The 12,546-nt window shown below is 34.6% G+C and overlaps 1 protein-coding gene across 3 annotated transcripts in view; it reads right to left on the bottom strand.

The window, feature by feature from the left end:
* The window catches only part of DMD (dystrophin), a 2,147,259-nt gene that overhangs the window by 1,281,823 nt on the left and 852,890 nt on the right, over positions 1–12,546 (bottom strand). For all 3 annotated transcript variants that reach the window (XM_081564318.1, XM_081564319.1, XM_081564320.1), the window contains 2 exons: positions 9,394–9,549; positions 4,132–4,302 (listed from right to left, as the gene is read on the bottom strand). In XM_081564318.1, coding sequence (XP_081420444.1) covers positions 4,132–4,302; positions 9,394–9,549 — 327 coding nt within the window. The remainder of the gene's footprint in view (positions 1–4,131; positions 4,303–9,393; positions 9,550–12,546) is intronic.

Genomic DNA, 12,546 nt, shown 5'->3' with positions numbered 1-12,546 from the left:
GGAAAGAAATCAGTACTGAAAAATTGATGTTTTTGAACTGTGGTGTTGGAGAAGACTCCTGAGAGTCCCTTGGACTGCAAGGAGATCCAACCAGTCCATCCCAAAGGAAGTCAGTCCTGAATATTCATTGGAAGGACTGATGTTGAAGCTGAAGCTCCAATACTTTGGCCACCTGATGCGAAGAACTGACTCATTGGAAAAGACCCTGACGCTGGGCAAGATTGAAGGCAGGAGGAAAAGGGAACGACGGAGGATGAGATGGTTGGATGGCATCACCAACTGGATGGACTTGAGTTTGAGCAAGCTCCGGGAGTTGGTGATGGACAGGGAAGCCTGGCGTGCTGCAGTCCATGGGGTTGCAAAGAGTCGGACATGACTGTGCGACTGAAATGAACTGAACTGATGCCATGGTCAATAACTCTTGTTTCAGGAGTTTTAACAGCAGCTAAATGTGAACTATCCACTTGGTGTTCTTAGGTTTTATGATACAGGAAAAAATGTCAGATAACAGTAGAACTCAATGTAGATTTAAATTGTCACAACACTATTTCCATATATCTTCCTTCCTTTACTAGGATGCTGCAAAATTCTTGTTTATTTGATCTTCTTTTATCTCTTGTGCAAGTTCTCCCTATATGAAGAGCTGACTAACCCATAAAAGGTATTTTAAAAGGTTACCCTCCCCATTGAATTCTGCCTTCAGTCAGTCTGCATAAATATTATACCATTTCTGGTCATCAGAGATGAGAGAGAGTTTTCACCTTTAGGTACAAAATATATTCATGGGAAGAAAGTGAACAAATCTAACATTACGACAAATCTAACATGTGCATTTGCACATATTAAAGTTTCTGAAATGAGATAAAACTTGCAATTTATATTCACATTTAAGGGAGTGGTGTTTCTTTTGATCCACAACATCTATAATTAAATCAAGTGTATCACTTGATCTCATATGTCTTAAATGTGATAAAATATGATATTAGTTGTTTTTTAGGCCCCAACACTACTGTCATGGTTTGAGGATTAGAACACATTTTATTATTAGGCTAATGTTATGGAATAATATAATGATAAATTTTAAAAGACTATAAAACAGTAAGGAGTGGATTTTATAGTAATGTGTATTAACTTTTTATTAATAAAGTATTGTCTATTAAAAAGAATTTTCCACTCCAGTACTCTTGCCTGGAAAATCCCATGGATGGAGGAGCCTGGTGTAGGCTGCAGTCCATGGGGTCGCTACGAGTCGGACACGACTGAGCGACTTCACTTTTACTTTTCCCTTTCATGCACTGGAGAAGGAAATGGCAACCCACTCCAGTATTCTTGCCTGGAGAATCCTAGGGACGGCAGAGCCTGGTGGGCTGCCGTCTATAGGGTCGCAAAGAGTCGGACACGACTGAAGCGACTTAGCAGCAGCAGCAGCATTAAAAAGAATTTTATGAAGGCAGGATACGTAGAACAAAAATTATAGCTATAACTATAATGACAGTGAATAGTGACTCCAGTGGCATTTAACAGATGTTCTATTTTCTAAGTAACAGCTGCTTGATGCATTCATTGTACTAAGTTAATGATCTGCTAGTGTTATTTCACTTCACAGATAAATTACTGTGCTCTCTTTAAAAAAAAAAAAAAAAGATATGCAATTTTTCATGGGAATGATAGTGCAACAGACTTTAGAAATAAGTAATAGTTCTCATGCTTTTAGAGCGAAGAGGAGTGATAAGTTGAGGCAATTATCCAGATAATCTAGGACCAGAGGCCAGATCTCTTTAAACTGTGAAAAGTGACTGTTTGAGGAAAAAAAAAAAAAAAATACAGGACATGGTTGGCTGAACTGAACGTAGTATTTCCTAAGACTCTTGTATTGCATTAGCTAGTAGTTCTCAAACTGTGCTTAATATTAGAGATTTAGAGACACTGACCTCACAGACCAATTAAATCAGAATTTCTTGGAGTGGGCCCTCAACACTGATAGGCTTTTAAGGTTCTCAGATGATTTCAGTATGCAACCAACACTGAGAACCACTGGGAAAAGAGAATGATACATTCTGCCACGTGACTGTCATTAAATTTTAGGAATAAAGTGAGAGCAGAGGGAGAGAAGGATAACTGAATAAAGTTATAATTGTTGTTCTTAATGTCGACTATTATAAACATTTGTCCCTGAAATACATGTGAAAATCACGACTTGTTACGTCTGTGACTAGACATCAATTGTTTTGTGTTATTTAATACTCAGAGTTAAACTCAGCATTATGTATGTGTATGTGTGTCTGATTCTCACAGGTAACTCTTGGTATCCCAAGACTGGTGTTAAGAAAAACTAATGGGCAATTTATATAAAATGGTAAACATGAACTATCTAAAATACTGAAGGATTTAAACTATCAAAGGACCAATTATTTTTCTCGGGAATTATATTTAACCATTTTAATTTCTAGCTAACACTGTGGATATTAAAAGGCTTTAATATGGCTGAATTATTTAACTGGCTTTGAACTTTTGACTACTGAAATTAAATGAGGAATAAAAGAAATCTGTTAGTGGTTAAAGTCAGTAAATCATGTAGATTAAACATTGCTGAAGCTTATATTTTCCAAACATAGTGATCATCAGAGATATAAACTTCTATTTAATTACATAAATATTTTTCTATGGTTAGATTTCTGTGCTCAATTCATATGCTAAACAATTGTAGCCAGTAATGGTATAGTCAGAATTGATTTACTTAAATCTGTAATCCAGAATGCATGCTCTGTGCCTTCATTTTAAAACCTTAGCTACTCATCATTTCATCAGGACACTGACTACTCAGCCAGATGGAGATACCTTTTACTACCCTCCTTGAAGGCTAGAAACGATCATGTGACTAAGATCTGCCAAGCGGAATTTTGGCTTATTTCTTACAGTCACCCAGCCTGCACTTAAAGACATGAATGTCATTGATTTCCAATAAATAGAAATATAATGTTTGTTTCTGTGATAGGAGGAAAAGGCCAATGTAACTTTTAATCTGTATGCTCTGTACACTCACTACTCTAATGATTTCACAATATATATGATCCTGAACTAATAACTGTAAGTCAATATCTTATCTCTAAATCTATTCTGAACAGGAAGAAAAAAGAAATTCATTCTCTACTATTTGAAAATGAAGTGTAGTTAATAAATTTTTACAACCGCTTGTCATCCTAATCTACATGAAGAAAATCAGTTTTCAGTTTTGGTCTCACTGTAGGACTGTTTTTACATAATGCAATTAAAAGTCCCCAAATTTAGTTAATCAAGATATACATCTTGCATTAAAAATAAAGCACAGATCTCTTAAACATCTAGTTAATGCAGGCATGTGTTTGTTCATTTAAAAAAAATTGAGGGAGTGGGCTGTGCTATGATTTTTTTTTTTCTAAGAGCCCCGTGGCTTGGCAAAGTTTAAGGTGAAAACACACTATTCATATCAACTATTTAGTTTATATCAACATACTTTCAAGTAATCCAGTAATATGTCAACTGAAAAAAAATATTAAGATATTGGTGCTTTGACTTTGAATTGTAGAGAACAGTGATGTCTGATTGGCTGTCACAGAAACATTAAGAATTTACAAGCTGAGAATTAAAGGAAACCCAGGGCTGTTTGGTGGTGGAAATGACAGCGGCCATAAAGACCCCGTGAGATTTTTTCTTTTTTTTATGATTGTGACATCAATAATTTGCTCATCTTGCAAGTTTGTCCAGCCTAACTGTCTGAAGTCTTGGCATCTTTGCCTTCCTCATGTTTATGGGGTCCATCTGAATAGTCTCTTTTAAGCAAGCCAGGGAACACAGAGTCACATCTTTGAACTGACTTTCTGACTAATGATGTATATATATTTTAAGGACTTATTCAGAACCTACCTAATTCTAAATAACCATTGGAGAAAATCTTGCTGAAGGTTCTCATTGGCTGTATTGTGATTCTGAAATATACAGTTCAACTACTGATGAATTTTTGAGGAAAGGGAAAATGAAGCATGATAATATTTATGGTTCTATTATTGTTGTACATTAACAGCTCCTTAAAAAATCATATTGCACTATGTCTTCATATATGCTAAAAATAACCTTCAGTGATATAGGTTTTACCTTTCCCCAGGCAACTTCAGAATCCAAATTACTAGGCATTCCTTCAACTGCTGATCTCTTTGTCAGTTCCATATCTGTAGCTGCCAGCCATTCTGTCAAGGAATTCATTTCCTTTCGCATCTTACGGGACAATTTCAAGCATTTCTCCAACTGTTGCTTTCTTTCTGTTACCTGAAAAGAATGACCATAAAATGTCATTTGGTTTACTTTTTCAATTCAAGTTTAATTTTAGCTACTTAATTGGTGCTTTCATATTTTTCTCATTTTAAAATAACCTTAATCTTACTTGAAAAAAATCATATTTTAGAAACATTACATATTCTGAATATTAATAGTGAACAAACACAGTCTATGAAAGATGATGAGATCCTTTATCCAAAAGATAGCATACTGTATCAGGGAGAAAGAAAAGCTACTACTATTTGATCTAATATAAATAAAACTAACCTATGGCCACAGTTTTTAAATAAATAAAATGATATAAGTCAAACTGAAGACACAGCATGTTTCTTTTAGAAAACCTTCAGTCATCTGTCAAAGAGATGGCCAACATTTACAATCCTCTATATAAAAATAAGGCTCACCATTGCTACTAAGTAATCAAAATGGGCAAAGAATACTATTTCTCTCCAGAGGCAAAGGTATTTGTAAAATATTTAGAACAGTCGATTTTATTGTCATTGCATCTTTGAAATGTCTCACTTTTGCAAAAAAACAACACAAAGAATAGGTCACTTTATCCTTAAACATTAATTTATCATTTAAAGGGAGTAAAAAAGTTAGCACCATAATACAATTTTACTCTCATTAATAGAGAAAATCATGACTTAATCCTGTGTTTCAGTTCTCAGTGTTTAAAACTAAGACTCTCAAAGTGAAATTCTTCCATGTTCTTTTTTTTTGATTAGTTTATTTTCTATTTTTTAACTTTACAATATTGTATTGGTTTTGCCATACATTGACATGAATCCACCATGGGTGTACATGTGTTCCCCTTCCAGAAGCCCCCTCCCACCTCCCTCCCCATCCCATCCCTCCGGGTCATCCCAGTGCACCAGCCCCGTGTACCCTATATCATGCAATGAACCTGGACTGGCAATTCGTTTCACATATGATAATTTACATGCTTCCATGCCATTCTCCCATATCATCCCGCCCTCGCCCTCTCCCATAAAGTCCATAATACTGTTCTATTTATCTGTGTCTCTTTTGATGTCTCACATACAGGGTTATCTTTACCGATTGACTAAATACCATACGTATGTGTTAGTATACTGTATTGGTGTTTTTCTTTCTGGCTTACTTCACTCTGCATAATAGGCTCCAGCTTCATCCACCTCATTAGAACTGCTTCGAATGTATTCTTTTTAATGGCTGAGCAATATTCCATTGTGTATATGTATCACAGCTTCCTTATCCATTCATCAGCTGATGGGCATCTAGGCTGCTTCCATGTCCTGGCTATTATAAACAGTGCTGCGATGACCATTGGGGTACATGTGTCTCTTTCAAGTCTGGTTTCCACAGTGTGTATGCCCAGCAGTGGGATTGCTGGGTCATAGTCCATGTTCTTACACAGAGAATGAACAAATTTGTGTTTCTCCACCACTCTTCTGATGTTCCTACATCTTAGGAATGGGTTGGTTGGCTTTAATAAAAAGCCCAGAATCTATTATCTCTTGATATATATGTAGGTGTGTAAACAAAAATAGAATAAAAATATCAATGATATATTAGCTCTGAGAAGATATACACACATATATATTTTGTTGCTGTTGTTTAGTCTCTAAGTCATGTCTGACTCTTTTGGTACCCAACAGACTGTAGCCCAGCAGGCTCCTCTGTCCATAGGATTTCCCAGGCAAGAATACTGGAGTGGGTTACCATTTCCTTCTCCATGAGATCTTTCCAACTCAGAGATCGAGATTGAACCCACATTTCCTGCTTAGAGATGGATTCTCTACCACTGAGCCACCAGGGAACCCCCCATATACATACATATATATATATGTATACACATATACATATATATATATATATATATATATATATATATATATATATATAATATATACACATATACATATACATACATACATATATATATATTTACAACCAATAATGCAGCCATGAGCATGAAGAAATGCCAGAGTGAAGTTTTTTTTTAATTAAATGCTGCAATGAAAATAAATACCCTGAAATTTTGAGACAAATCACAAATACTCAACAAAATTTGCTTCTTTAACAGAGGTGTGCACACATTAAAAACAAAATTAGCTGTTGAAGCTGCAAATTCAATGTTTGTTTTACAGATTTTTCCTTCTATTCTTCCCTTCAGAGAAGTGAAAGCATTTGCCATTTTGAGTGTAAGGATTTTCTTTGTGTGTAGCAGGAAAAAATATACACCTTCATGGTGTATTTCTATGCATAGTTATTTTTTTCTATGCATTATTGATAGAAAAGAATTCTAGATTCAGTATTTCAAAGAAATTCTATCTTCCCAGAGCTCATGCTTTATTGATTTTTATTTATTTTACTTTGTTTATATTCAACTAAATAGTTTTTTAATAAAACAGGAGATAAAAAAAAAAAAAAAAAAAAAACAGGAGATACTGCCATCTTAAGGAAAATTGAGTTTTACACTTTTTCTTTTTTTGGTGGAGAAATGATACATTTAAAATAGTGCCACCTGCAGTAGAAACTTTCAGCCATCACTGTTTCATGAACACTTAAACATGTACGTGAGGCTGACATGAATACTGAGACTTTGAGTATGAGCATTTGAGGTTGCAATGAGTATCGCTATTTATGTATACTGTCATATAATTTAAAGTATACAAGGGCCACATAAGGAACTGTAAGTATTATTATATCTATGTTCCTAGGTGCAATATATCTTGATGAAATGAAATAGATTTAGATAAGAAACTCTTTGATTTTTAGTCAATGAACAATTAAGCTAAGTTGATGATATTAATCAAACTAATAAAACTGTTTTAAAAAAAGGGTCATGAATGGAACTGAAATCCCCACAAATCGATAAGTTGAAACCTAAGGCCCCATGTGACCTGTATCAGAATACAGGGTGTTTAGAAAGTAGTTAAGGTTGAATTAAGTCATAAGGATGTGACCCTAATCAGACAGGATTATGGCCCTACTAGCAGAGGAAGGAAAAGTTATCCCTCCCACTCTTTCCATCCCTCTCATCCTCTTCTCCCCACCCACCCCCGGCCCTCCTACTCTCCCTCCCTCTCCATCATGTGAGAACACAGTAAGAAAGTAGCTGTCTGCAAGCCAGGATGAGGGTCCTTACTAGACTGACACCTTGATCTTGAACTTCTTAGCGTCCAGAACTGTGAGAAACAAAATATTCTTGTTTAAGCCACCTACTCTATGGTATTTTGTCATGGCAGCCTAAGCTGATTAATACTAAAATTAATATATATATATAGACTGAACTGAGGCAAGTAAAAATGACATAAATTCTGAAGATTAAAATAGAATGGCTTACATATTTATATAAAAAGATAATATATTAAGATATCCCATTTCCTCTGTTTTTATAAAACAAAACCATCACTGCTGAAGGTGCTTGGAAGATTTAAATATGGACATTTTTTTCTCAGAAAGGGAACATGCAACTTGGCCATTTTCTGTAATATGATAATGTATACATATTCCTTTAACCACTAATGTTTCTAAATCTTTATTTCAAAAATAAATGCCTGCCCTACATTTTTTGCAGTGTTCTGTCATGTTTTTAAAACTAAGTATGATTTCTTAGTAATTGTTCATTTTGCTTTAATGATATTGCTGCTAAGTCGCTTCAGTCGTGTCCGACTCTGTGCGACCCCATAGACGGCAGCCCAAAAGGCTCCAACGTCCCTGGGATTCTCCAGGCAAGAATACTGGAGTGGATTGCCATTTCCTTCTCCAGTGCATGAAAGGGAAAAGTGAAAGTGAAGTCACTCAGTCATATCCGACTCTTAGTGACCCCATGGACTGTAGCCTACCAGGCTCCTCCATCCATGGGATTTTCCAGGCAAGAGTACTGGAGTGGGATGCCATTGCCTTCTCCATTAATGATATTACTTTGTGCCAAATGGGTAGATAAACATACACTTTCAAATATGTATTTTCAGGAATAAATAGGTCTTTACATCCTCAGAAGAACCATTCACTCCTTACTAATAATCAACTCAAGGCACTAATAGTCTTCTAATGTCATTTTTACTGTTCTAAATTCTAAGTGATTTATTCTACATTATTTATGTTGAATTTACTCTTGCAAAGACCTTGTGCAAATTCTTCAAGGCAAAGAAAAGGCCCAGGCAATAATTTATACTTGAAAAAGCAGACTCTTTCAAAATACGTGAAATATAAATTAAAAGGTTTTAAAAATAAATTAAATAATTTAGACTTTTTAAGATATCAATTGTACATAATTACTGACTCTTGCTTTACAATATATAAGGAAAGTGGGAAGTGACCAGTGTTTATGGTTTCAGACTGTCAACTAATAAAAATCGTAATTTTCAGATTTTCATTTGAATCTAAAATTCACTTTCTCTCAGTGATAAGTAATTTGGAATTCGTAGCTTCAGATCATAACCTTCAATCTGTTTTGAGGGTGCAATATTACAGTTCTGCCTCTGCATGGCTAGTTCTCAAATGTGGGCAAGCATTTACATTTGTTTCTAAGATGAAGTGACAATTTTCTCATTGATGTTGTTATATTAAATAAAATTGGGAACCTGAGCTGTAAAAATATTAATTGACTCTTTTCTCCCCATTGGTCTCAGTAAAGCTGTTTCTATGTAGAATGTATCAACTCCACTGTACCTAAATATAAGTAGGCATCTTAGTTTATAAAATTACCAGCCTTCCAGTCATCACAAGTAAATATACACAATGAAAAGAAGGGGCAAGTTTAGAACAATGGAACTCTTTCAGAACTATCTGATGGACCAATAAAAATTCTCTGAGTTTTACATATGTTTTAATATAGACTGAAATATAGAGACTCACTGATTAATTATTGTTTCTTAATAAGAATCACACATGTGAATATATCTCTATAAATGTATATATGTCTGTATGTATATATATATATATATCTGTATCCATGTATACATGTATCTATCTGTAGGAAGCAAATGCTTTAGACTTTCTAAGATATCAATTGCACATAATTACTGACTCTTGCTTTACAATATATAATGAAAGTGGGAAGTGGCCAGCGTTCATGATTTCAGCACACACCTTTGCTCCCAGCTCATTATAATGCAACTTCAAAGCCGTTACTCTTTCATCAAGCTCTTTAGGGTTTTCCGTCTGCTTCTTCTGTACAATCTGACGTCCAGTTTTAATGACCATTTCCACTTCAGACTTCACTTCACTCAGACTTTTATACAAGTTCTAAGTTAAAACATAAAACAAAGCAGAATAATAAGCAACAATGTCTGACTCATACTATCATTAATAAAAAAAAAATGAGTAGAGATCACCTGAATTGCTATTTTATGGTTTCAGTTTTGGAGTAGCATTTTGCAGCCGTGGTCAATATCTAGCTTTTGAAATTTCTATTGATTTAATGCTTCTACTTGTAATTACATGTACATACATAAGGCATGCATATTGTGCAATTATTCTTACCAAAGTAAGGGTACATCATGCATATATTTAATTCTTCACCCCATGTTTACAAAGATCATTTTTAAAAGCTATATGACTTCTATTTTAAATTTTGTAATTATATAATTCTAGCTGTGACTTGGAAAAAATTCATTTACTCATTCTCCAGCTGTTTATTGAATGCCTATTTAAACTAGACAGTATTTGAGTCACTAGAGAATCAGTGGTGGCCTAGCTAGACACTGTTCTCACAGTGCTACGTTATAGTCGGGTTAAAAACGTCTGAATTGCCAGATTGTAATTCTAACACATATTAAATCATATAAAAGGAGGGAATATAATCTTAAATGTTAATTAAATGATATAAATTTATTTTCTTAATGGAGCTGATCAATTAAATGTAGACTAATATAAAGTATTATGTAAAACTCATAAGTATATCGCAACTATAAAGAACACATATATTGGTTCACAATAGTATATTGCTGTAACCAATTCTCATTAAACAAGTGTCATAGCTTTCTCTTGTAGTTACTTGACTTGGAAAGATATGTATGTTTGAATGTATGTGTGTATGTATGCATGCATATATGTACACACGTATATGTATACAGGCATATGTAATAGTTTACATTATACATTGTCACATTAAGTTGTTCAATGGTGAGTCTGAACAACAAATACTTATTGGCACTAAGAAATAAAGTTGCTAGTATTTATTACAAGTACTGTTATTTGGGAGTTAGAATAGAAATTGAGTTTGCTTTTTTTTTTTCTTTTCAGTTTAAAACCAATTAAAGCATTTTGTGAAGGCTGAGCAATTATCCTATTCATTAAGGCTACATACATAAACTATTTTCACCTTAATTCCCCCTTTGGTGATCACTTGAAGTTGTTATTATTCCTTTATTAATACTTGCGAGTTCTTTCTGAGCTTTTCATTTTTTTAAATTCATTTACTTCTTTTAGGAAATATAAATATATCTGGGTATTAATAAACATTTATAACATTAACAGTCACACTGGGATTCAATTCTTGAATTCTGGAATCCAAGATATTTCCAAATGACTATTTTAAATGTTTAAAAAACCTTTTTAAAATGTTAATGATTTACTTTGATGAAAATGAAAGTCACTCAGTCGTGTCCAAGTCTTTGCAAACCCATGGACTACATATTCCATGAAATTTTCTAGGCCAGAATACTGGAGTGGGTAGCCTTTCCTTTCTCCAGGGGATCTTCCCAACCCAGGTTTCCCACATTGTAGGCAGATTCTTTACCAGCAGAGCCACAGTACTGATAGCCATTTTCATCACTTCATTCAATAGAGAAAATATTTATCATTAAGAAAGGGAAATAAGTCTTTACATGTGTTTGTGTTCATGTTTTTAAGACTTTAACAGAACAAAAATCTTGAAAGCAAAGGCCATGATTACGGTATATATAACCGAGCATCTTAATAATGAAAAATACAAAAGTTGTAAAGAAAATATATCCTTATGGAAGGATGACCTGAATCGGTCCTGACATTTAAACCAGAGCAGAAACAGATGCTAAAGAATCCACCTGCAATGTGGGACACCTGGGTTTGATACCTGGGTTGGGAAGATTCCCTGGAGAAGGGGAAGGCTACCCACTTCAGTTTTCTTGGCTTCCCCAGTGGCTCAGATGGTAAAGAATCCACCTGCAGTGTGGGAGACCTGGTTTTCATTCCTGGGTTGGGAAGATATCCTCGAGAAGGGAAAGGCTACCCACTCCAGTATTCTTGCCTAGAGAATTCCACGGACAGAGGATACTGGCGGGCTAAAGTCCATGGAGTCACAAAAGAGTCGGACACGACTGAGCAACTTTCACCTGAGAAATAAAGGTGACTTGTTTGGATCACCTGAGAAACAGATTCAGGTAACACTGTAATCTGTTTCCTCTGCACTGAGCGGAGTCAGGGCATAGTAATACCTGGATGTAGGTAGCATTTTGTTTTTTTTTTTTTTTCCATTTCATAATGACTAGCAGAAAAGATTTATGAAGTACCATTAGAGACTTGTTCCTAGAAGAATGAACAGCTTGCCCTCTGTGAATATATTTAGCCATGATGATAATGTACTTAGGTAATTTTGCTTTCAATTTTTTGAAAAAATATAAGATGACATATATTCCCATGTATTCCCAATGTTACTTATCTAATATATATGCTGCTGCTAAGTCGCATCAGTCATGTCTGACTCTGTGCGACCCCATAGACGGCAGCCCACCAGGCTCCTCTGTCCCTGGGATTCAACAGGCAAGAACACTGGAGTGGGTTGCCGTTCCTCTAATATATGTAACTATATTCAAAATTTCTTTTGGGGGTAAGAATATTTATAATAATGATGCCACTAAAATGCAGCCTTCCTTACTAAGCAATATTGCTGAATAAAAATAATTCCATAATTTTTCACAAAGAAAATTTTTGTTTACAAAGAATGGTATTTTCCCATTCATAATGATATGATGGTAATGTAGCTAAGGGTTTCTTTTTCATTTATGTTATGGAATAGAAGCAGAAACAATACTTAAGCACAAAGTACACAATAGATAAACTTTTTCCCTTTAATGTTAATAGCACTCAGTGTTTTCTATGTGGATTTCTACCTTGACATTCCATAGTACACACAGATTTATATTAATACTTGTATTACTCTAGTAGATGTCCTCATAATTCAGCTCTATGTTATCAGTGAAGTCATCTGGATTGGTGAGTTTTCAATAACTGCAACAAAGAACACTACTCGAAATTCTTGTA

Source organism: Giraffa tippelskirchi, chromosome X (genome assembly GCF_054371585.1).
Source record: "Giraffa tippelskirchi isolate mGirTip1 chromosome X, T2T-mGirTip1v1.2.pri, whole genome shotgun sequence".
Lineage (NCBI taxonomy): Eukaryota > Metazoa > Chordata > Mammalia > Artiodactyla > Giraffidae > Giraffa > Giraffa tippelskirchi.
Note: the sequence above shows the minus strand (reverse complement) of the source record. Positions and strands in the feature narration are given on the sequence as shown.